General features: G+C 41.5%; 1 protein-coding gene across 1 annotated transcript in view; it reads right to left on the bottom strand.

The window, feature by feature from the left end:
- Positions 1–26,395, bottom strand: part of CEP162 (centrosomal protein 162) — a 977,479-nt gene that overhangs the window by 853,657 nt on the left and 97,427 nt on the right. Inside the window, exon 3 of the mRNA XM_078648156.1 lies at positions 22,217–22,352. Within this exon, the coding sequence (XP_078504282.1) occupies positions 22,217–22,352 (136 nt within the window). The remainder of the gene's footprint in view (positions 1–22,216; positions 22,353–26,395) is intronic.

Genomic DNA, 26,395 nt, shown 5'->3' on the forward strand with positions numbered 1-26,395 from the left:
GTTCAAGAAAAGTAGTTGGTGAAAATGGCTATCATGCAAATGCAGAGATCCAAGTGGTTGACAGGCGTCTGGTTAACTTATGCCTCTTATACATCAACGGTGCTACAGGCTCTAAACAGTCTTATTTAGATTAGTTCGCCAATGAGGTCAACAGATACAGCAAGAGTGCTGAACTTGAAAGCCCTGCCCTTAGCAGTCAGACATGGAGTACCTGGACTTGTACTTAAAACAACATCTTTTATAATTTGTGGAGCATGCCAAAATGGGAATAGAATACTCTGATTCCACATTAGGAGGAAACATTAATTGTAGCCAGATAGGAAAAAATATAACTATCTAGACCTTTCGACAACCATAATTTCATAAAATCTGAAGGAAATGCCAAGCTTAGTACACCTCCCTCAGATAAGAGTGGACAGACCTTACACAGAATATCTAACTTGAAAGCTTCTCCGGGTACATGATTATTTACTAAATGATGCAACAAGAGGGAGTCCATCTGTAATATTCATTGTAATAATGCAAAACGTATGATATTTTTAAAGGGTATGTCTACCACTCAAAAAAGAAGCAAGTTAGAACTAAAAGAAATACCAAAATGAATAAACAAGTGTCAGAAAATATTTAAGACTAGCATTGAACATATGCTGTAATACAAAAAAATAAAGGGACTGCTAGATTACTAAGTAAAGAGATCACAGCTACATTCAAATCGACTGTAAAACACAGGACTGTGAAATGCTCAAAAGCAACATTATGCAAGAAAGTATTTCTAAAAATAAGGGTTGGGGTGTCAAGATGCCTTTTTGTGTACAATCATCCTTTTCAGATGGTGGGGAAAAAAAATGATGTAGTATGGCCAACTTGGGATTACAATTTTATAGATTTACGATATGAAAGTATTTGAACTGAAAGTCGGCTCCATGCTGGAAACCCTAAATGAAAAGATGAACAGAAAAGGGCCAGATGTACTAACATTAGGAATACCAATTTCCTAATGTATGAAACTCTTGACTTTCATTAGCGATTCCTAGAAGGTCGCAAATAAACCTACCATATGCATATTAATGAGGTATGCCGCAATTTACGACCTATTAGAAATAGCAGTCATCACAGGGATGGCGTTTGCTCCGGGCTGGTTATGGACGCTATCCTTCCTGTTTGTTGAAGCTAGATACGCTGCTTGTGTGTATTTTTCTCCCGCGTGAGGACCCTATCTGTAAGGCTCCGGTTCACCAGCGGACGTGTTTCCAGTGGCCGTCGCCTTGTCTTTGCATCGCGTCGAGTTGGACACCAGACTTCTCGTACCTGTGATATTGCCTGCCTTTACCGTCCACCCTGATTGACTTGGGGAACCTAATTCACGGAAGCGACCCAGGACCTACTTAGCTCCGTATGTTTCAACCCGGGTTTAGCCTGATTCCAGTTTGCTTGATCTTTCAAGTTTCGGCTTGAGGCCCCCGTCCGTTGTTTCTAAGTATTTGAGCCTCCGATGCTCCACGCTGCCCCCCCAAAAATGTTTTACTTCATAGTTCGTGGCTCAGTTTTCTTTTGGATTGCATCCCTGGCACTACGGTCACTCCATTTATCTGTGCATAGAACGTCCTGACTTGGATACCCTCTTACTCTGGGATCCATGCATGTCTTTGAACCATTGACATTATTTTGAAGAACACTGTTCTCCTTGTGCTATTTGTGTTTTAAGAAAATTGTGCACATCCTTTTTTCTTCTTTTTTTCTTCCCCCACCTGTTTTTTTTGTATTACAGAGAATTGTATTTTCAGTGCCCTGAGGAAGGTGTTGGCTACTAGTTTAGCCTTGACACCGAAACGCGCGTCAGCACAGTTGTACATAGGTATATATATTTATTGTATAAATGCTGGATGTAAGTTGGTTTGACTGAGTGAGCAGACTGGTGAATGTGAGTTGTTGCGTGTATGTGGTTAGATTTCTGTTCATTTAAATTTGTTTTGATATCTCGGTTAGTGGGGACGAAATATTTGGAATTGGTTTTTGTCAAAAAATTGACAACGAAAAACAAAAAATTATTTTGTGTTTCTTGTTTCAGCACAACATATGAGTGAGATCTGCATTGTCTTTTGATTTGTCCAGTCATTATATTATTTATTTGTTTCAGCATATTGTATCATTAATAAATCTTGTTTTATCTGCACTTTTGCCTTTTTTCTATGTACTGTCTTTACCACACTCTCCCCTAGTTTATAGAATATTGTTGTGTTTCATTATCACCTTTTGAGACGTGTTTACGTCCTACTACTATCAGAAGGCAGGTGACACCCTTCCCTTACTCTTGTGAGGTTAAGCTTTGATCACAGGGATGGTGGCCTGCTGAAGTTCGCAGACCACCATGTTGGTGACTGCTTTTTAATAAAGCTCACAATGCAGCCTGTTTTCCTTGAAAGAAAACGGGATTTGTTCAAAAAGAAAAAATGAAACTTTGGGGTTTCATTTTTTAAGAGTAAGCAGTGGTCCATGCCACTGGCTGCTCTTTAAAAATAGTATTTACATTCTGACTGACTGAGTTATTTTTAGAGCGCTCTTATGCCGAGGCGTCTTGGCGCTGTAAGACGGAGAGATAGGAGTTGGAGTTAGGGCAGCGCAAAGAGCCAGGTCTTTAGCGCCTTTCTAAACTTACCAATGCTCTTTTCGGAACAAAGTGAGGATGGTAAACTGTTCCAGAGCTTTGGAACTTGATGGGAAAAGGATCTGCCGCCCCAACGGACTCTCCTAGTCCTAGGGATGTGCAGTAGATTTTGGGAACTGGATCTGAGTGAGAGCTCAGGTACGTAGGGGGAGAGAAGATTGGAGAGCTGTTTAGAGGTCTGCCCATAGAGGGATTTGTGGGCCAGGCATATGACCTTGAATTGAATTCTTCTCCTGACTGGAAGCCAATGAAGTTCACTTATTGCTTTAGAGGTGGGATGTCGTTTTGGGAGGTTAAGCAATACTCTGGCTGCTGCGTTTTGGATTGACTGGAGTCGGTTAAGTTGTTTTCCGCCGGCACCTATGTATAGGGCATTACAGTAGTCAACCCTAGACATAATCAGTGCTCCCACTACTGTTTTCCTCAGGGAGAAAGGAATGTAGGGCAGAATTTTTCGAAGGACCTTCAGTGTAAAAAAGCAGGCCGAAGTGACCTGGTTGATTTGGGCTGTACAGGAAAGGTCCTTGTCCATTATGAAACCTAGGTTTCTGACCTTGTTGGCCGGGGTCGGGCAGATGGCGGCTTCTGAAGGCCACCAAAGATCGTTCCAGATGGAGGGTTTTTGGCCAAACTCGATCACCTCCGTTTTTTCGGTGTTAAGTTTGAGGAAGTGAGCGTCATCCATGCCTTTACGTCTGACAGACAGTTTCTGAAATTGGTGGCAGTGGCTTCTACTGTCTGCGCCAAAGGGGAAGGGGTTCCATGCAAATGTCTTACTACCAGTTTTAATATCGATGTATAGTATTACTGTTTTACGACCGGAATTCTGTCGCAAAACAGTAATACATACCATACAGATTCCGTATTTGGAAGGGACACCTTAAAAGCGACCCTTCCAAATACCAAATCACAAATGCAAAATGCGATTCGTTAACAAATTATTGAATCACATTTTGTATATCAGAAAGACCATTTTTCCAGTTGCATACGGCCTGATTTTACGCATTGAGCCGTTTGTGACCAGAATAATCCTTTGTACATCTGGCCTTCTGTTCTGAGCACAGAGCTGCTCAAATAATGTTCAAAAATTTGGAAAACGTATACCAATTAATCAAGTACATGGAAAGAACATAATCACGTAAAAAAATAAACGAACAGCAAACATAGTTATCTGTGTAAGATTAAAATTAGATGTACAGCACACTCTACAGCTTTCGTTTTATGGAAGGTTCACTATTCTACATAATCAATGTATCCGACGATGCTGGTTACCATCTGAACTGTCTGAGTCTGGGCTGTCAGTGGTGCTGTCCAAATCATCTTTATTTAAAACATCATTTTGTTTTGCCTTGTGGAAGCGCTCCAGCGTACTGAACTGTTCCAGTGCCTTGCTTTGGAATGCACTGGAAGGCTTGTGTGGAGTAACTAGGATATACAACGAAACAAGTAACGCCATGCATCAGCGAGGAAAACAATTTCAAGGAGAAAAGAAAGCAAAAGAAGAGCATTAGTAAATTAGGAAGCAATGATAAAACAGAAAACTCTTTATGGGATGCATAGAACAGACAAATAGGCAGTTGAAAGCAGAAAAATACAGAGAGCAAGATAATAACGAATATAAGTTCAATTTATAGAGGGGTGTGACTCAAGATTTCCATTAGTGCCTCTAATCTTTCTAAAGCAAGTCAAAATGGAAAAATCCACAAAGGAAGATTGTGTGTCCCATGTATGGCATGCCCTAGACTCCACTTTAGGAAGGTGGCAGAAACACCTCCAGCTTAGAAAAGATCCAAAGACCCCGCTTCATGGGCACTCTCAAAAGTCAAAACATGATTATGGGGTCTATCAAAAGTACCTAATATAGCACTATCTTACATGCAAATAATGTTTCCTTTTCCAATTTTGTGTCCTCAGACTAAAGGTGATTTCAACACAGCCTCCACCCACTATATTCTCAAAACCCTGCATAAAAGAAGTGACATTAACCAATAATTTTAGAATGTTGCCTCTTTTGAATGAGCCTCCCCTTACCTTCCATCCTTCGCATGGAGCCTCTCCGGGACTATAGCCTTTTCTAAGTCATATGCCCATCTGCTTTATTCTCTAGCATGTCTTTTTCCAAATTCCCATACATTTTTTTTTAAAACCATACCTCTGTAACTTAATACCGGATCTCTTCTAGCCTATCTAATCACTGCGCCAACCATTTGCACACTCTCATACCCCCACTAATGATCATGCCTAACTCCTGTTAATTTATTCTACAAACGAGAAACTGGAGTGAGTGCATGGAATGGTTTCATTGAGAGAACACAACTGATCCCAATTACCAATAACAATTGGATTAACCTTAGGTTCCAGAGCAGCATGTTACTAGCTGTAAAGCATATTGGTGCCTCTTAAGGGGTAGTTAGCGATATAATAATGCAATTATATTAAATCCAGATCTATAGATGTATGGAAAAAGGACTATGGGCCTGATTTAGAGTTCTGTGGACTGATATCCCATCTGCCATATTACACGTCCATTATATCCTATAGCGGTCACGTTTCGGACGGAGAAACTCGTCAACAAACTATAAATCAGGACCTATCTGCCTAAAAATAGGTGCTGAATTTATATATTTATTTAAAATGCTTTCGAGTTTTCCATTTGCCCTTTTATTTAATGTTTGAAATGGGTACATTATTTTTTAACAAAAGACACATTTAGCTTTTACCTGAATTCTGTCCTTCTATATCTGTATTCCATATTTACATATTATGACATCTACTTTTATCTCCACAAAGGTGTGGAGGTGGTACAGTAAAACCGTTGTTGGTACAGAAAACGTTGTTAGATCCACATTTCTGACACTTCCTAAGTCTGTTCAATGAACAAGAGAAGACATGCATCCATTAATTCAAAAATAGTAAAGGTGAAGGGCAGAAGCTACTGTTTCCAAAAAGATATTTCCCTCAAAATGTAAAAATAAAATGACAAACGCATTGTATGGATCTCGCAGTCGGTTTGCGAGTTGGAATTGAATAATTCATTCCGAGCACTGGTATAAAATGAAAACATACTAATGGTATTCCTGCCAACAGTGCAAAATGTGTTAGGCTTGTTTGCTGCTTCAACATGTACTTTTGATACAAAGAAGGTCTCATACCCTAAAGAAAACAAATTTCTCATCTAACTAAACGGCATGTGGAGCGGTTGTGTCGCCTGTGCCTCAGCGGCTCAACTAAAATGACTCAAACAGGTTTAACTACTACAATACTTTAGCTTCCCTGATACCGACCCTATTGTGTATTTGTCAGACACAATTCTATGACTTGTTTAAGTTCCAGTGTAATGGGTCTAATTACTTAAGAGTTCTTTGTATCTGCCCCGCATCCACTGATAAATCCAAACAAATCCAAGTTTGTCACAAAATCCAATTTTGTCACAAAGAACCGTGAAGACTGATTTTATGACCTATCAACACGCACAAGAGGCCACATAGCATAATACATAATTCACATAGAAAATAAAATTACTTGCCTGTTCTCAAGCGTTGGTATAGCTCATAGAATCATATGATTTAATTATTCCCCCAACATTATGATGGGAAACTCAATAGTTAATGTTAAGACAGCAGTATTACAATACAGCAAATACCAAATGAAAACAAACTGAAAACAGCTACAGAACTACCAGTACCCTCCTCACTTCCTTTTATGACCTTCAGCCCAGCTAATCAGGTGGATGCCAACTTTCCAGATTTTCAAAGCTCATTTCTTTAAGTTATTAGTCGCATCATAAACAGGAAGGAGAGTGGACGCCATTCAAGACTTTAAACCATGCCAATGCTGGAACATGGCAGTCACTTTTTTCTTCTCTAGCATTGGATATTTCATAGATGAACATACTTGAATTAAGATTATCAGAGCAGAATATCACATTAGGAATAATGCATATGCGAAAATGAGGCTCACCATATTTAAACAAATTGTGTAGCACCACCTGTACAAAAGCTGTCACTGATCAGGACTAGATATCCAAGCAGTCACGCTTCTTAAAGGTGTGCATAGATGCCAATGGTGTAGATTTGCATGGGCCATAAGTGGACCTACACTGAAGAGAGTTGTGATGGCTGCCATGCCTCTTTTCGAGTAAGCTACTATTTTTGTGTCAGAGGCCTACCAGCTTTGGAACTACAGTAAGTGTTGCAAAACGAAATCCTCCGTGAAATGCCCCATTTTGAGACAGAAGAGCATTTGGTTTTACTGCAAAAAAGTATGCAAAGTTGGTTGGACTTATGGAACTGACTTGCTCTGCTTATGTAGTAGTTTAAACACCATTTAATACCTAAAGCGTGCAACGCCCCTTCTGCTAGTGTGGAAGGGTAAGCGAAAAAAAGTTTGCAAATTAATTGATAGTTTCATTTAGCTGTAATTGCGAAGGCTCTTTTTGGAATAAAACGTTTGTGGGTGGTTAAGGCGACTTAGACTTTGGAGAAATTTATGAATGGCGTCTTCATAGAATAAAAGACTTGAGTTTCTGCAACGTGTACTTATCTGGCAGAGGTTATTGCTAGCAGGAAAGCATTCTCCCATGAAAGTATCTGCAACAAAGGCGTGTGTGTCGGTTCTAAAGGAACTCTCATACGAGACACCAATACAGTATGCAGCTTCCAGGCAAATACTGTTTTGTCCGTGGAGAGAAATTCTGAACAATCCTGTCATAAACTGCTTGATTATTCTTAAAGAGAAAAGGGACAGATTTGATAGTAATAAGAATCTGGATATGGTTGCAAGATGAACTCAGGAAAAGTAAGACACGCAATGCCATAGTTGCTGAGCTTCCAGAGGCAGGATTGGAGATCATATTCTCCCTTGCTTAATGATGTGATGTAAAATTATAATACTGCCAGTCCTGATCAATGCTTCGCATTCATGGACACATCGCAGGAAGGTCCTTATCACCAGTCTTACAGCTCTGAGTGTTAATATGCGGAGCGACTGCTCCTATTGGTCTCAGAACGCACTTGTTGAGTTTGTGACGGATGGGGACTTGCTGCCAACGAAGGTCTAGTTGTTCTTCCAGTGCGCGTTTACAAATGGCACACAGGGGCCAGTTTGTGAATTAAATTATATCATGATCATTAGTACTTGCTATTTGTGAGCAGTGATCTGCTTTCCCAAATGAATGCATCTTGTGAAGTAGATAAACACCTTGAGATTTTCAGTGCATACTTGTGTTCCTAAGAATAACATCTTCTCAGCAGACAAGAAATTTAATTTCTGAAAATTCAAAGCCCATCTTAGCTAGTGGAAGAGGTTGGGAGTTTTGCAAGTTGCACTGTTTATTACCAGGACCGCAGTTATTTGACCAATTAGTTGTCCTACTATGTGAAAACCCCTACTCCGAGTTGACACAAATGGGTGGCCACTGACGCTGGACATTTTGTAAATACCAGCAGGGCATATATGATGCCGAAAAAAAGGTCTTGATTTGGTAACAACGAACATCAACTATGAATCTTACGTAACTTTGATGGCGAACATGCATTGGTATGTTAGTGTACACCCTTCAGGTCCATAGACGCCATGTCATCTAATATGATGGGCGTAAGTATATAACTTCGAATTTTTGACTTTTGACAAATTTGTGGGTTGCCTCTAAGTGTAACACTGGGTACTGCTCAGCTGATTTTCGTGATGAGGAAGAAATCTGAGGCGAATATATGATTCTACTGGGCTTTTGAACTGCACTTCACTGCTTTTTGAGGAGGAGCTTCAGGATTTGTTTTGTAGAGTCGTCAGGCGAAGGTGTTTTCCTTTCTTTCGAAGCTGGGTTGTAGTTTTGAAGTGAACTTTTAATGGCCATACCAGACAATATAAAAAATCCCAGCCCCGCAGTCTGATGTGCTGCCGATTCGGCTGCAGGGACTGCCCAAATCTTTATCCCAACCACTACGGAAATGGAAGGGCAGGCAGTCCGATAAGTCCAGTTCAGCAAGAGGACTTGGCCTCTGGTGGAAGAAGCCCCTCATTCTTTCTTTTTTATTTTTTTATTTCCCAAAATTTTTATTAAAATATAGATATGCATATCAGCGGATACAGACAGTACAGAGTATGCACAAAAAAAAGAAAGACAAAGAGGGGGGGGGGGTTGCCTGTTAGAGGACTGAAGTCCTCCATACTCGGAGTACAACTATCCTTGTTGATAACATTTGTCTAGTATTGATAAAAAACACAATATTGGCAACTGCTATTTTGTTTATAATACTATCTTCTATATGATAGTGTTGACATTTTTATACTGGACCTAAAGACCAGTATGCATCAGTGTTGGTTTTGATGACTTGCAGAGCTTCATCTACATGGTTGCTAAATCGGTGCAGGCCGTCAAATGCTATTTCCAAGGCCCTTGATCGCACTTCCAGCCTGAATGATGTGCTGTGTAGGCATCTATATCTGCCTGGAACTACTGTGGATATCTGGTGGACAGCACTGTTAAATGAGTCTACTGAAGCATCACCAAGGGCTGAACATCCGAATTCCACTCTTTCAAAATAGCCCTGGCTTGGGCATGTTATTCATCTGTCAGTTAGTCTAGTAAAGATGATATTGCATGTCAGTGATGCAAAATATACCTTGATGGTATGGTAGAGGCGTTGGCAATTTTGGCTGATGTTGCAGAAACAGACCAATACGTTTGTCCATCGTATCCAGGCTGGGATCCTCTTTGTCAGGTGTTGGGCTACCAGGAGCCTAATGGTTCTGTGGACAATGTTGTGCTGCTGAAGAGATAACTGGAACAGCTTAGATGTTATTCAATGAACTAGGCAGGGATTAATCATGGGCTTTCTATTTTTTTTCCCACATATGCCGCAGATGTCGATATTGTGCCCAGATTTTTTATATGGTATAGACCTTCCTCGAAGATGGAGTCCAATAATGGAATAGCTCTCATACATTATCTTGTTTAGTTTTTTAAGTCAAATAGGAAGTTCTTCATCTAAATTTGAATTAATATGTTAAACTTTTGGACTGCTGGATCTATTATCCTGTGGAGCTTCACAATATCATCAGTTGGCGGGTCGTGTGGGGTGGGATCTTGGGTAGCACCTTCAGAAAGAATATTTGAAACCTAGAAGCGGCAGGTCCCCTTCTTGGCAACCATCTGTAAGCTGGACTTGGCCATCATCAGAGTCAAGGGATTTATCATCTGCATCTTTTGGTGTTTTTAAGACGGACCAGGAAGGACAAGCTCAGATGTGACCACGTGACCACTTGACAAACTGCAGCAGGCTCAGGAAGAGGTTGTGGAGCTATAGGACTCACAAGTTGTGATGCAAGGTTGGAACAGCCAGATGCAGCTTGTATTGCAGTGGATGATGTCCAGGCAGATGCATCCTGTCATAAAAGCCCTGAAACATGTGTTTTAATGAGTGCAGGAAATACACAGGCAATTGAACCATTGGTGGTATAGGGAATGGTAGCTGCTCATCTAATGCAATACCTCTTATAGGGGTGGTGCCCACAATGGTAAGTTTCTTCTTCTTAAATCTTATAATCATTTATCAATGATACTTTGCTCAAATGTGCCAAAGAATCTTCCTGCTGACTGCCACTGGTATCGGAACAGACATACATAATCTCTTCTTCCACATTAATGTCACTTAAAGGATCTTCCTTATCATCTCCTTCAAGCAACCTTGCTGGAGGCTCTGGCATCATCCGAATTGGTTAGAAAACGGACTAGAGTAGAATGGTAGACATCAATGGATTAATTGGCAGCAGTGTGGACAAACATTTTACTCATCAACATTTCTTTGTTAACAAGGTTGTTAATGCATTCATCAATGTTTGCTCTATCTTCAGGATCACTGCTGCTACACTTGGCACAGAGGATGTCAACAGAGATGTCAAGGGCTTGTAGAAGGAGGTGACGACTATTTCTTTGTTGTGTCATCGTCAACAGAATGTGTACAGTTTTACCTAGAAATGTCACTACTAGGAAAGGAGATTTGAGAGACCGCTTCTGAGTAGCTCTGGAAGATCAGCCATTGATTTGCCAGCCCTTTTTTTTAATGACAGACGACTTGTAATCTGCTCCAGAATTCATTGTTTAAAGAAAAATAGGGCAATTAAGAAACAGAAGATGATTGGTTCATAGGATCCCTGAAGGTGTGAGAATCAAATTTGTGCTTCTTAGATTCAGTCTTTAGGAGAGAAGTTTCACAGACTCCTCATCAAGCAAAGTATTTTAAGTGACAAAATAAGCTGACCTTCAATTAGCCTGTAGTTTTCTGGCACTCAATTTCTAATGCAAGGAGCACTGCTTTGCTGAATTAACATCTTTGTGGAGAAAAGTAAACATTTTGTGTGAGAATAAAATAAAATGAAAAAAATAAAAACCTTTCTAGTTCCTTAAGTGACACAGGCTCTACCATGTCAAAGACAAAATAGAGGGCTCTGGATCAGCCAGTAATGAAGGGCAAGACTCCTCTTTTTAAGAAGGGCGTTAAATATGCTCCTAGCAGCGAGAGAGGGAAAACTGGCAATTCTACTGGAGAAATATTTCTGTACAAGAGCACAGATGATTCCCATCCACTAACTATACATATGGTAGAAAATCTGACAGTTGTTGTCCCGGAGGATGGTTGGAGTTCATGCATCCGATGAGCAGGACTTCAGTTCATAAAATAAGGTGGGTGGGCTATTGATAGCTCTATGGTTGTTTTCAATGTTGGTTGCTGTATTGGAATATTGCAGTTTTAACCTCGACTACAGAGGGTTCCCATGTTGGTGTCTAGGAATAATTGAAGCATGCAAATCTATCAAGTATCTAGTGCGTGAGAACATATGCATAAATAATCAAGCATGTTCTTAGGCTACAGGAAAATTGTATTTGCTTTTAGCATATTGAGGGCTGTGCCAAAAATGAAAGAGGGATGTGGGTGTGAGCGACTCCATTAAATCTATATTTGTTTTCACCAAAATGTATGGGAAAACAGAGTAAATAGACTTAGTTTATGAAAAAAGCATACACGAGACAAGCCACCATACTAAATGATGGCATTCACAGAAGAAAGGAAACAATTACTGCAGGTTTTAAAAGGGCAACTCCAACATTACTAGAAGTAAACTCCTTTAGTCATCTATCAACACAGCAGTGAGGTATTTACCATTTGAAATATTAGGAAATAAACATGAAATTTAAGTACCCGAATTGACATCTGAGGCAGTGATTTTCTTGGGTAATTCTTCAGAAACATCTTCTTCAAAATGCTCAGACTCATTCGAGGATCCCCTTAGTTTTACAAACTTTCTCGTTTGACGCTCTTCAGAAAGAAAAAGATAGAAAGAAACCAGAAGGGGCAGAGAATAGAAAAGAAATCTAGCTACTGTGATGATGGGAGAGCTACTGCAAAAGGATCTATAACTACAGAACAGGGGCTGACTGGTTAGCTTCTAACAACTAGTGCCTAGCAGGAGGACAAAGAGTACACCAACCTGGGCAGGCCGCTCCATCACCTAGAAGGCATGAGAGTCATCAGTGAGAAACACACCATGAATCTTGGACGCTGTTGCCACATATGTCAGAGATTCACTCACTCACTAAAACCCATACTCTGAACCGCCCCTGGGCTGCCTTTTCAACACATCCCACACGCATAAATTCGAGGTGTTAGCACAAGTAAGTTTATTAATGCATCAGCTGAAAGGTTGAGAATCAACTCACACCTCTGCCAATGTTTTCATATTCCTGGGCTTTATGGTTAGATTAGCATGTATCCATGGTATCACAAATTGAGAAATTAGCAAGAAAAATAAACTAAGTGCTGCACACCATGATGAGGATTGAGCCTTTTCTTCCTCGTAATGATTTCTGCCTAGTATAGTAGTTCAGGCGCTAGTTGTTACCAAAATTGACTATAGCAATGTTATTTTGGAGGGTAACCAGGTTTCCTCACTCACCCCCATCTAATAAGGTTGCAAAAATATGATTGAACGAAAACAACCCTCTAAATTGTAGGGGTGCATTATACACATAGGTTAACCACATGTATCTATATTTTAGCTTAGTGTGCAATGTTTCATGTTTATTGAATGCATTTATTCAACATCGTAAACACGGAATCATAATGTAGAACTTTAAGTAAGATTTGTATGAAACACGATCATTTCTGTATCCATATATGCAGAAAGATATTATATTCATATTAAGGTAACTGTGTGTTGTTAAAGTTGTCTGAATTGTAGGCCCCGAGTTAGAAGTTGTTTACAGCTTCAAACTCTCCGCTGCTGAAGAATTAATTGAATGTATCTTTGTTTGTGCCAGAACGGTAGGCTCTCATCCCATTGCAGGTATAAAGAATTTACCATCAATATTTTAGTTTAAGGAGATATCGGGAATGTCTTCGAACAGTCTGAGAAGCAAGAGGTGAGGAGATTGTCTGTGCCTGGCCTATCTACACTCCAAGGTCACCAGAAGCAAGTAATACTTAATTAAAGGAAGTCATGGAAATGCACCACAGTATTAGAGAAGCGAAATAATTTGTCATGTGATACATTTAGGAGGGGCCTGAGTTTATTCCTTTTGTATTGTGCGCAGGGACAGAAAATGAGACTTCTAGATTTTCAGAGGAGGAGGAGCATCTTAAGAGCGAGCTTCATAGCTTTAAGCTATTTGACCCATTTGACGTGAGTACTTCTAAGGAAGTCTACACGTGCGGACACATGTGTGCCACATGTGCACCCATGCACTATTTAGGGGTGCAACAGGGTGTCAATGTGACACCCTGCCACCCATGTAAATCTTCCCCCTATTACAGATTCGGTATTTACCGAATCGGTAATTCCCATTCATTCCTATGGGCCTCCAGGCCCGTTGGAATGAATGGGGAATACCGAATCGGTAAATACCGAATCGATAATTACCAAATTTTACCGATTCGGTAAAAATTAACGAATCAATACCTACATACCATTTACAGATTCTAAAATACCGAATCTGTAAAATTCGATATTTTAGAAGCGGTAAATAGTATTTACCTACATATGGCCCTATGTTATTTATTTTACTTCACTGTACATACAGTGCAAACCCTAGCTACTATTTTCCGAAACATAATAGACTGCAAAGGCCACCCGAGAACCGTCATTTCCTTACTCACTGTTCTCTGGTGTTAAACATAAGACAGTTCAAGTGTACTGAGTAGGGCCGGTACCGGCCGGCTAGTCTGCCACCCTGGCATTTTCCCAGTACATAGAAGCTAAAATGCTACTTTCAAAGCAGGGTGGGCAGCTAGGAGCCCCTCTGATCTGGCCACGGTTTCCGGCAGCGTGGGCCTAGCTTTACCATTTGTGTCAGGGCAGATTTTTAGCTTCTGGTCTACATCCACCTCGCTACCTTCCCTCTACGTGCAGCCTCCCAGCCACTTACAAATTATTCCGAGGAGAAACACAATATTTTACGTCAACAAGTGGGCCTGTTTGATTATTAACTAAAGCGCATTAAAGTCTAGAGGTCGTAATTAATAATTATGAAAAGTGAGCAACAGTTGCATTAAACTACTTTCCCCAAAGTGTTTTACAAAAGGAAAGTTATTCTCACAAAGCAGTAGAATCGGTGATCTTACTAGTTGCTAAAAAAATGCACACAGATACACACACACGTTTGAATGATATTCAAAAGAGCAATTGAGAAAACACCTTATTTGGTGTACTGGCATACATACAGCAATGTTTTTTTTACAGATATCTGAAGAGAAATAGCAAACATTTCACTCAAATGATATTTTGTTGCGTTCAAAGAGCATTTTAAAGCAAATCATAATAAGATCCCTGTCCCAAAGCAGGTTACATTTTTACACGCCTGGCTTTTCCTAAAACGTTTTTACAAATATGGAAAAAATGAGAATTGTAAAATCATGCTTCACCGATTAAATTGGTCCAAACTTTTCAAGATCAAAAATAGAGAATTCACCGAAATTGCTTTCTGTAAGGTTCCTGCATCTTTTTTTCTCCCTCTGGCCAGGTGATCTATCTACCAGTACTGCTATCTCCACTTCAAATGAAGTGCTGCCTTGTTTGTTTAAAGAAGGCGCCTGGTTGGCTCTTCTCCGACCTGGTTGAGAGCAAACTCTAGCCGTTCCTTTGTTTTGCTATTTTCCTGCCCCTTTCTGCTTGTATTTGGTGTGATATGGCACTAGCAATGAAATGCCCTACACCGTCACAGAAAGTTTACAGGAAATTAACCAAAGAGAAAAGGCTACCGTAAATGTGTACACAAGTGCTGCTCACACCCTGGTGGCTCTCACGTTTGGACTCCGACAATGTCATTCTTACCGGAGTGCCTCAATCCTCGATCATAAGTCTCAAGGCTGTTCTAGGCTCCACAGCCAATTGTACCCTCTACTTAAAAGCGCAACCATAGGACCACATGTTCTTGGCAACTACTACAAGTCTCAACTGCTTCCGGCATTACTGTTATTGGTGTCCTTTATATCCTGTGGATCATTAACCCCTTCCTGGCTGATGACTAGCTCAGCTCGTCATAAGCGTAACCTGCCGTGCGCTGAGGACGAGCTGAGCTCGTCATGTAACGCGGTAATTTTAAAATTGCCGCGTACAGCGGGAAAAGCCGCCGCATCGATGCGGTTAAGCAAGCATCCCCAGCAGTGACTCATCAGCACACTCTTTGAACTGCTCCACTCTGTCATGTCACCCATGTCATTGTTGTTCCCCCTGAAGCTACCATAATCAAAAGTGCCACTTGCGCCCACCTCATACCTCCCCGACATGAGGCATAGCCTGTAAATGCTACAGATGTACGGCAATGTGTAGACTTCCATTACCAAAGGACATAGTTTCCAGGTACCCGTGCTGCACTGGAGAGACAGACAATGTTAATAACTGTGACTGAATTGACAGCAGATTAACATATCTACCCATTGGCCACACATGGTCAAATAGATCGGCACAAAGGACAGGGCACAACTTGCATAGAGGTGTTCTGTTTTAGAATACACAGTACCCTTTCTGCTGGCTGTCAACATTATTAGACTGGCTGGAATTTGAATGGACATTGTATGAAATTGGGTTATTGGTGGGGAGGGGTGGGGGCTTTGAAGCCCTACTCAGGCAACAACAACAACAACCCTTGTCTGAGTGAACCACAAATTAACTTGCACTTAACTGCCTGGTAGCTTGAACACACAGCAGTCAGGTTTAACTTAGAAGAGAAGTGTAAAGAATGTATGCAGCACGCAAACAGTAATAGGGTGAAACAACACAAGAAAACTCCTAAACCAATTTAGAAAAATGGATTCAATTTAAATAAACAAAAGGATACGAGAACAACAAAAATCCATTTGTTAGAACCACGAATATGAACTTTCAAAGTTTGAGGTAGATATAGCACCTAAAAGCACAAAGTGTCACTCGTGGCCATCTGGTCGTGATAGACCGCGAGAATGTCACAAGTTCAAGTTGGCCACAGTGGAGCGCGGGCTGGGTAGAGTACAGCAGAAAAACGTACTTTCTCAAAGTCCAGCACAAAGAATTTTATTTACGGAGGAGGAGGAGTCGCAAGGAGCAGAGAGCATCACGGAAGCTTATCAATGTTGTGTGAAGAGCCAGCTGGGGGCGTGGGCTTTCATCACTGTACACTGAAGAGCCAGTCAGGCATCCCGCGCAGTCGCTGCTGGTGCTTGGATTGGCAGCCACCATGTGCTGTCATGCTGTAGCAGGAAGTGCAGGTCTCGAAATGCCAGCTGTAGCTGGTGCTCGCTGTAGGGCGAACAGTCGGGTTCACCAGAGCTTTGCACTGGCGGGCCTTGCATGTGGTAGAGTTTCATTCACAAAGAGCACAAAACATCAGAATTTTACCTTTTGTGTACTCTTCCCACCCCACGCCCCCAACCGGCGTCGCTTAGAATATGTCCACAACAGCCTCTACACCTCCAAAGTAGAATATGCCTTGCAACGCATGAAAGAACAACACTACGAACAAGGGGAGTATGCGGGGTGCCTGCTATCGACTCAACTGCTGGACCGGGAGGCACACGCTATGTCTAAATTACTCATTTCTATTAAGAGGTTTACTGCTTGGGCCCTATTTTTAATATCGTAATTCTTAAAAATTGGACGTAAAAACTCTTTCCGTATATCTAAAAATGTCTGGCAGTCCAGTAATAGATGTGGGATATTGCATGTTGTTCCCAAATTGCACATACATTTTCCCATACTATCAATCATACATCTTTTTACCCCATCATGGGTTAACCCCAATTCTTAGCCTTAGCAGTTCTCTTCTCAACCAGCAACTAGGCAGCCTATCAATGTAGGGGTAATGTTGTTCATTTTGCCACGCTGGCGCCATGAAATGTACAGATTTTTTCCTCAAAAAGTAATCTTGGTCCTGAGCACGAGAAATTTCTTTACCCAGGGCCCAGAGTTCCCTCTTGTCGAATTTAATTTGCAGAGTCTTGGGGCACAGCGTAATCTTCTGCACCATTGTGAAATGTTATAATCTTCCCCCATACCCAGGTGCTGCCAAAAACACAGTAAGGCCATACACGCTGTTATACCCCATGAGGTTATTCCCAATTCTAATCTTATAGCCTGGATCATAGACGATTTGGGCAAAGAAAATAAACTTTTCAGGTTATTTCCCTCCTCTGAGTTCCATCCGTTATTACCATTCAGATAAAGCACTTCTGCGCTATACAAAAATTGGGGTGGAATCATTGTTGAGTACGCTTTTAGGACTGGTCTATCGGACATATCGCCATATGCGCAGTTGAATCTTTTTAATCCCCTGACCGATGCCAGGGCCCTCAGTTTTAGAGCATCGCAATGGGTATGCCACCGCAATCTCCTCTCGAACCACATCCCTAGGTACCTATATTCAGCAATCTTTTCCAACTTCGGTGCCCAGGACCCAAGTAAACCGGATTCTCTTTTGCCCGAAACATAAAATCTTAGTCTTATCCATATTGACCACCAGTTTTTTACTATGACAGTATTCATTAAACCTGTTTAGTTTTCTTTGAAGGCCCATCTCCGTTTGATCCATAATTACTAGATCGTCCGAGTAAAGTAGACAAGAGATGCTTTTCCCGTCTTGTTTTGGGCATGCCCCACTCACAATACCCAGGATTGATGGCAAGTCTGCAATTAACAGGGAGAATAACATGGGGGCCAATACGCACCCCTGCCTCAACCCATTACCAATCTGAATTTTCTGAGACAAGCTCCCATCTCCATTTAAAATTATCTGGGCCCAATTGTAGGAGTGAAGTGCTTGGATCAGCCCTAGCAGATCCCTTGGTATGTTATATTCAGCCAGGGTCTCCCACAGCTGCTCTCGGTCTGCCAGATCAAATGCTGCATGGAGTCCACGAAGCAGCAGAATAAACATCCCCTCTACTAAATAGACTTCCACGCAATGGACCAGAGCGCAAAGCAGTGATCGACAGTTAAATGACCCTCTTCCCCCCCCCCCCTGTTCTGGGGGCCCAATTCGATTTACCTCTGCCCAGTCCTTTAGAATTCCTAAGATTACTTTAGCAAACACTTGTTCTCCTATATCAAGGAGATTTATTAATCTATAATTTTTGGGGACATTTAAATCTCCTTTTTTATGAATTGGCCTTATGATAGCTCCTCTCAGTTTTCTGGCACAATGCCTGACTTACGTATCCCCCGGAACTTTTTTTCAAAAAACTCTGCCCACCGGTCAGGCCTTGTTTTTATAATCACAGCCGGCATATTATCTGGGTCTGCTGCCCGAGTTAGATTTAAGCCAGATATTATTTTCCTTATAGAGGTGGGGGTAAAATGTTCCTGTAGCTCCTCCCTCACACTGACCCATAGAGTTGTACAAACTTTCTCAGAGATTTGCCAATTCCCATGAATTTCCCCCAGGTAATCCACCCAGTTATCTTCGTGGACCAAGCAATGCAGGGATCCTGATGTTTTACCGGAGCTTTCTTGGACCAATTTCCAGAATCCTTTCACATCATTGGACTCAATTACAGATTGCATACTTGTCCAGCATTTATCTTTATAGGTTCTTTTTTTTTTCCTAATTATCATTCTGTAATTTATCCTTAGTTTCTGAAGGGTAAGTGAAAGCTCTGCGTTGTATCTTACTCTAAGTCTTCTTTCCAATTGTCTAATACATGCTTTTGCTTTACGACATACCTCACCAAACCATGGGCTATCTATATTATGGGATGTAATATTACTGGCTGTCCCAGGTTTACTGCTTTTCATTTTTACCCTTAGGCATTCCACTAGCTGTTTTATTGTATTTTCACACCAGGCATCATCATCTTCAATACGGATATTTTCTAAAATAAGGGCCCGCTGAACAGCACTTAATTTCGAAATGTTCTCCTCAGATATACAGGTTTTTAACCTCTTTGGGTAGTCCACCTGCACCTGGAGTATCCTCTCTCTCTAGATGCCCCTTTCTACAAACAGTTATAGCTTCAAGGGGTAATGATCACTTCTTTCCACCTTCATTACTTCAAAATGTTTAATTTGGTCGAAGGTCCATGCGTGGGTAAGCACGTAATCTATAGGGCAGGGTTGCTGACCTATCTTAAATGTGCGCTTGGCTGGCTGGTCAGCATCCATTCTGCCGTTTACATATAACAGGACCATAGAGCCCATCATTTGCCCAAAAGTCAGATCCTGGGTTGAGATGTCTCCGCTGGGAAACATCGCGGCCTCTATATTATAAGCGATCAACAATTCCTTGGATCTAGGGATCTAATCTACGGGGGTGTAATTTGTGATTAAAATCTCCCAACATCAGGAGCACATCCTTCTGGTAACGCATACATTCACCATATCCTCTTTTAAAGTTCCCAGTTCACACTTGTATTCACCCTCTTTTCCCTTCTGTATATACAAATTAACAATACAGATACCTTCATAACCTGGCACTACATTAATAGGCAGCACTCTACATCCCAATGCCCACTTACATTTCAGTGCCAAGGGTTTGACTGTCCTGGCAAGAGATTAGCTTTAACTGGCCTCCTGAAGGTCTGACTAAAGGATTCTTCCTTGCTACTTTCGCTTGATGGGTAAACCCTTCTATGACTAGGGTTTCGTCGCACAGCCACGTCTCCTGCAAACATACTATATCCTTACTCTCAATGACCTTTCTAAAACTTTCTTGAGACGCTATTCTCTTATACCTGTTCATATTCCAGGTTAATATAGATCCTAGACACCCAACAAGCGTTTGACCGCATTGAATGGGTCTACCTCTTCGCGACCATGGGAAGGTTCGATCTGGGGGAGCAGTTCATAGCCAAGGTGCAACTGCTCTGACTGCCTGGCGTCTCAGGTCAGTTGTGGGGGTTTCCTTTCCAACCCCTTCCAGATACGGAGGGGCACACAGATGATGTCCTGCTCACCCTTACAGACCTACACCGCTCCTTACCGGCCCTATTAAATGCTATTGATGGCTTCCTTCTGCTCTCTCTCCAACCCTTATAAAACGCAAAGGTGTGCCAGTCAACAACTGCCTCCATTGCCAAAAACCTCAAACCAAACATGTGCATTTATACAAGTTGCCTGCAGTTCTTTAATATGAAAGGGAGAACACCTGCACTTCTCAGCTGGGCGGCTCCCAATCTAAGCACTCATTCTTGGCGAGAGCTTCCAGTTCATTCAGCGGCCATGTTCCCCTGAGGGAGTACATATTTTCCTTTTCTCACTAGGGTGCGCACGTGTGTTCTTTCATTGGGACATATATATCAGCAAATGCGATTAATAATTCGCATCCCACATTAATCAGGGATGTTCAGATGACTCTACAATCCTTTAGTCCTGATGAGACCCTTGTATCCTATTTAAGGGTCGAAACACGTCGACACAGATGAGTAACACACAACGGAACAGCTAATTTTACCACATTGAATGATCGAAGAATTCTAAGTGGTTGTTTGTTACAAAAACTTCAGCCCTTTTCTACACCTTTACTGTTTTATTTGGTTTCGCTGTTATTGTTACAATGGGATCACATGGAACTGTGTTTTTTTTTGTTTGTTGTGTTTTTTTATAGACGTCCTATTGGAATATAATACTTTACAGTATAATATTCTTCTCTTTTGCTCCACTTAGGATTGTGGTGGTCTTTGTTGATTTATCAATACTATGTCATTTATTGAATGAGGCTATTTACCCTCCCAGTGAGAACCACAGTTGCATCAAGATTGCGTTATGTCCAGGTGGCGCTTCCCAGGAGCAAAGAAGCATTCTAAATAATGAGTACCTGCACTTTTATATTTTCATTTAAAGCACACTATATAACCAATCTGCAGATAACGATACTCAGCCATTGGATTATCCAAATCGATATTTCTTTTTTATGGCTATGTCAGTTGCCCGCTTATGGCGCCGCGGCCAGGGCGACTGACGCTGGAATCTGGGGACCACGGTTCGATCCCCGGCTCCGGCGGCAGGTTAGCCCAGCACCATGTGACTCTGGGCAATAGCTCGCTTAATCTTCCCGACGGCCCCCAGCGCCTAGAGACCCTTACGGGTGATTGTGCGCTATACAAAATGTGGACTTTTATGTATTGCCTCTAGGTGGTTGAAGCCCGAAGCACCCTCATATGAGATGTGGCGGGCCAAGTTATAATTTGTATCGTATTAAATCCTTGAGGAAAAAGCAACTTGGGGTCAAAATCTGGCAGCCTATGATTGGCCATTTGGGAAGCTTAGAATAGCTGTTCGATTTACTGTTCAATTACAATTGGTTTGCCTTCTGATATACAAAATTGCTCATATTGTTATTTAGTGTATCCTTAAAATATGCTAGTCAATGGTCTGATTTTTACACGTGACTATCTGTTCTGTCTATGCTTTGAACTGAGTGATAATAAAAATATTTTTAAAAAAATAAAGCACACTATATAACCAATCTGCATAGGGCGTCCCCCTTTTTGGAGCAGAAAGCATTTACGGGAAATTTTAAAAGAATAACAAGAGTTGAGCACAAAGGTCACTGAGAAAAGCTTTCCTTTTATATTGGTAAAACATGCATTTACTATTGTTAACGCAATTTACAGTGAAACAAGATGGCGATCAGAGAGAAGTGAATACAATCGTGTCATCAAGACTAACCATACCAGTCCAATACATACAGATAAGGGTTGCTCCCCCGAGATCTGTAGCCTTAAAGTCTCGCTCTGCTGCTTTTTTTTAAAAATGCATTTCTCAATAGAAATGGCATAAAAAATGGGCGCAATGGCAGTTTTTGAACATTAAAAAAAAAACAAGGCATACTAAAATTTGGAAAAAAAAGAACCACGAAAAGAGAAAATAAAAGGAAGCAATCCCTCCAAGTAGAGATTCAATTCAATTTAAAACGTAGCTGTTGCCCTCAACATTTCACTGAATAGAAAACAGGCTATGAGCATACCAAAGCCCCTACTCACTCTATAAGTCTTTTAGAAAGAAGGTCCGCTCTACTTTGAGCATGGAGATACTGCCACCAAGTGCCCAAATGTGATATAGTACACAAATTATTGAAATATTACCCACCATTCTCCGAATCGTCGTCGGTCCACCAGGGCGCACGGAAAAGTTCCTTTTTCTTATTTTCGTTTTTTCTGGGCCGTCCCAGCGTTTCTAGCACACTGGACTTCTTTGAACTTCCCAAGGAATCGTCTGAAAGAGACTGAAAATGACCGATTTAGTTCCTAACTCTCTAAACCATCAATTTATTTTTTCTGCTCAACGCCAACGCCCATTCTGTCATTATGGACGTATCATTTAGGACAGATAACGATATGACAGCAGCATTCTTTAAGTGTCAAACAGAACGTTTGCGTTCTGGATTTACAGTCGGTACTGGTTATTAACACACAGATCAAATGCATAACCATGCTGCATATGGGAAGAGTCTCACAGTTTTGTTCTTGTTTCATGCTTATGTACTTTCAAAATGTCACAAAAACATACTATCTACAGGCTACGATGATCCATGCACACTACTGTAAGCGAGATGCACCCTCATGTTAACGCCATTGTAAACGCTAAAATTAATAACGCAGGTTGGAAAAAAATAACCATACTGCATTGCGTCTACATTTTTAGTTTTACGTAACATTCTATTGTCGTCACAAAAAGATACATTAAACTTTCCACAGTGTTGAAAGCGGCTTTTCCGTCAGTTAGGACATGCCAGGCACTGTTTTCAAATTATTAGTTTAGTGTAGTGATTACCAAATAAACCAGGAATCGCAGTTATCCTCTACATGGGATCTGCCTGTAAAGATCTATTTCTGCAGTAAGTACTGAGCTGACGGCTCAGGATGCCTACAGGGATAAGATTAACTCAAGAATTCCATCCATCATCTTGTTGTTTTTGCAGTTGTCGCCCTAAGTGGGCTGGGCGTACCCTGACGTGGGTCCCGGGCTCAGTGTGCCACTGGAACCAAGCTATACCTGGCTGAAGAGCCTTAACTAGGGTGAAACCGGTTCTAGGTTGCTTGTGATCCAGTTCAGGTAGGACCTGGCCTAGCCCCACCCCCACCCCCGGATTGTAATACAGACGCCAGGACGCTAGCACTTTGACAGAACGAAAGTATCGGAAGGCACAAACACGTGCATTATCAAGACTGATCCGGGCCAATACATTCCTTTGTTTTATGTAACAATTACGGTTGGGAACTTACCCCCTTACTCACCCGTACTGGCGTCCCGATTCATAGCCTTTTTGAATAGCTCGCTATTTTGACTCTTGAGAGGTGATCGCCTCAACGAAAATTAGCATACCCTCCCGGGTTGGATTTATCCCAGGCTTGGGGATGTTATTGACCTTGAATTCAGCCATAGAGCCCTGAAGCGTCAGAGAACATTGTTTCTCTGATGAAACACGTGTCGGCTGGCTATGTGTCCTTTGTGTGATGACCAAACAAAAAAATTGAAGCACTTCAACGTTGGATTGGTTCCATTTACTTCTACACTGCATCAACCTGATGTATTACAATATTATATGAGTGTGCAGGACTGTTGCTAAAAGGACCTGACCTATCAGTTCAGGCTGGACTTTTCCCAAGTGAAAGGAAGGCGGGGCTTAGTCTTCTCGATGGTTGGTGGAAGGTCAGGCTGTGGTTAATGTAGGTGGGTCCTTGGTTGTGTAGAGCCTTGTGTGAGTGGGTCAACAGCTTGAATTGGCATCTGTTCTGTACAGGGAGCCAGTGGAGTTTCCTGAGGTGGCGCGTGATGTGGGTTAGTTGGGGGAAGGCTGAGGAGGAGTCCGATTGCGGCATTCTGTATGGTCTGAAGTCTCTGTAGGAGGTGTGTGGCAAAGGGTTAACCAGGGAGAGCTAATCACTCACAAGTAAGACTCCCCGTTTTCTGTTTTTACTGATTTTTACAGATAAATACAGACAGAAACATTTTTTTTCCACTCTGTATTTAATTTTAAATGTGGATAAAAAATGAAATTGGGATGTTTTTGAGTGATGCTAAATGCTGTCAATCATGACTGCCAAGCCAATAGCTGTGCAGATTGACAGGCAAGGGGATTACAAAAATAAAGGAATTTTATTAGAGCGCCTTAAACAGCAGTAGATTTGCACAACCTTGATACTAAAATGTACATGTTTTCTTATAAGTGGATATTTTATCATATATTATTGAAACCTGTCAGGCATTCAAGCACAAGTGTACATTAACTGGTTAAATAAATGCAGAAATAAACATATTTCAGCTTCAATTTTTCAGAAATATGGATAAATACAGGTGAAATATGGATAAATACAGGTGAAATTAGCAAAGCAGAATTATGGCTATATACAGACGGAAATGGCAAAAATAAAAATACCATAAAACCTGGAGCCCAACTTACAAGTTATCAGTCCCATTTAGAGCTGCTGTGTCCTATAGCTGCAATATAAAAATGTGGCATCACTATCTATAAGTTGGTCAATAATTATAGATAATGGTGCTCACCAAAGTCACAGATAGTAAACCACAGAGGTTAAGGGGCAATTACTATTCTTAATGACCAGATACAGGGCTGAAGGGTGGGACTGCAGCTACTGTAGTTTTAGATGAGAACATTTCAAGCCTACCTTTTTTTCTACCCTTTCTACTTTAGAGGCTGATGACAGCAAATCGGAGAAAATGTACACTTCATGGTATCAGTGTTGTTGCTTCCACAATCTGGAGAGAGCTCAAGTGCTACCTGCTATGAGAAGCATCACTTTTGCACAAAGGCTGGATTCGGAGGGCAGCCTGAGAAAGGCACTTAAAAGAGAAACACCCAAACGAGTTCTGAAGTTTGAGACAGTGGATCCACATCCCTGTCTAGAAAATGTGTCTTAAAGTGGGACCCAAACAACCTCACTTTGTTACAGTTCCAAGTTCTTCATGTCTAAGGAAGGGAGTGCGCCGCAGACTACTAGGACTGCTTTGTGATTAGAGCTGTTGTCTGTCAGCCTGTCTCTCAGAGATCAGGGGACATCATCAAGAGTGAGCACTTTCTCCTCGAGGAGAGGAGGTCGGCCTGATGCCTATAAAGCTACCTGCCTGTTAAGAGAGGGAAGGAGTTCGCCTGCTCAAGAAGGAGGAGTCAATACTCAGGAGAAATAGTCCATTATGTTCCATGCCTGAGAAACTCCCATATAAACTGCCTGAGATAGGGTAGGTGCAAGTGCACACTGAGGAGAGTTGACCACTTCAGCTTTAGTGTACTGTGCCTCCCACCTGCTGTGGTCTCCTTGGCTGCCCGTGCGCCACTCCCCGTCCTTCCCTGGATGTGGCGAGATTGCTCTTACTCATCCCGCAGCTTTCGGTCCACTGATGCTCGCTAAGCCATGCCTCCACTGATATTATTTGTTACCTGTAGCTAACACGCACCCTGAGACCGTTAGGTTTTCTTTTTACCCAAGTTACTTTCCATGTTTCCCCTTCCCTCCCTTCTAACCCATGGTCTTATAGGCCGCATGGGACATAGCAAATTTATATAATTACAGAGGCTGTGCATAGGCTGATTTGGCAAACACGTTACAAGGAGGGTTCGGACCAGTACATTAGTATTTTAAAGTTGGGTTGTGGTATTTGGGAACTTCCTTGTAATGCTTATGAGAGAATAAGTTTGATGATTATTCGCCTATCATGCCACTATTTTGTTACACATGCTTATTACATGTTGCTTAGGAGGCCTCGCAGAGGTATGGTCCTGCGTGCTGTATATTTGTTTTTAACAAAATGCAAATAAACATATGTTTTTAAAAAAAAAGCAAACTGCCTTAGAGAGAGAAACCAAGAATATAGTGGTCTCTCAGCAGATCTAAGTGAAAACTGCAAAAGTGTGCATATGAGTATATCCACACAACAGCCTGAGGAGCTACATTTATCGGGCTGTAATAGCGGGCTGTAATAGCTTAAGTTGGGCAGCACTGACTTTGCCATATGTATTAACCTAAGTGTCACTACAGGGATCTAGTGTTTCGGCAGAGGTAGTGGCTGCATCTGTCATGTGTGTATACTAGACCTGGACAGGCTGCAATGGCCTGATGTGTTCAGATCAACCTAAGACAGACTGCAACTGCATTTACGACTGTCCGTATCAGCCCAGCAGTGGGCTACGACTGCTAGGCGTTCCCACACAGTAATGTCAGAGCCCGTCAAGCAAGGCTAGACCATCCAAGGCAGCCACACCCTTAGAAGAATAAGGTTTATGATACTGATGGAATACTCTTAGAAGAT

This window comes from Lissotriton helveticus, chromosome 6 (genome assembly GCF_964261635.1).
Source record: "Lissotriton helveticus chromosome 6, aLisHel1.1, whole genome shotgun sequence".
Classification (NCBI taxonomy): Eukaryota; Metazoa; Chordata; class Amphibia; order Caudata; family Salamandridae; genus Lissotriton; species Lissotriton helveticus.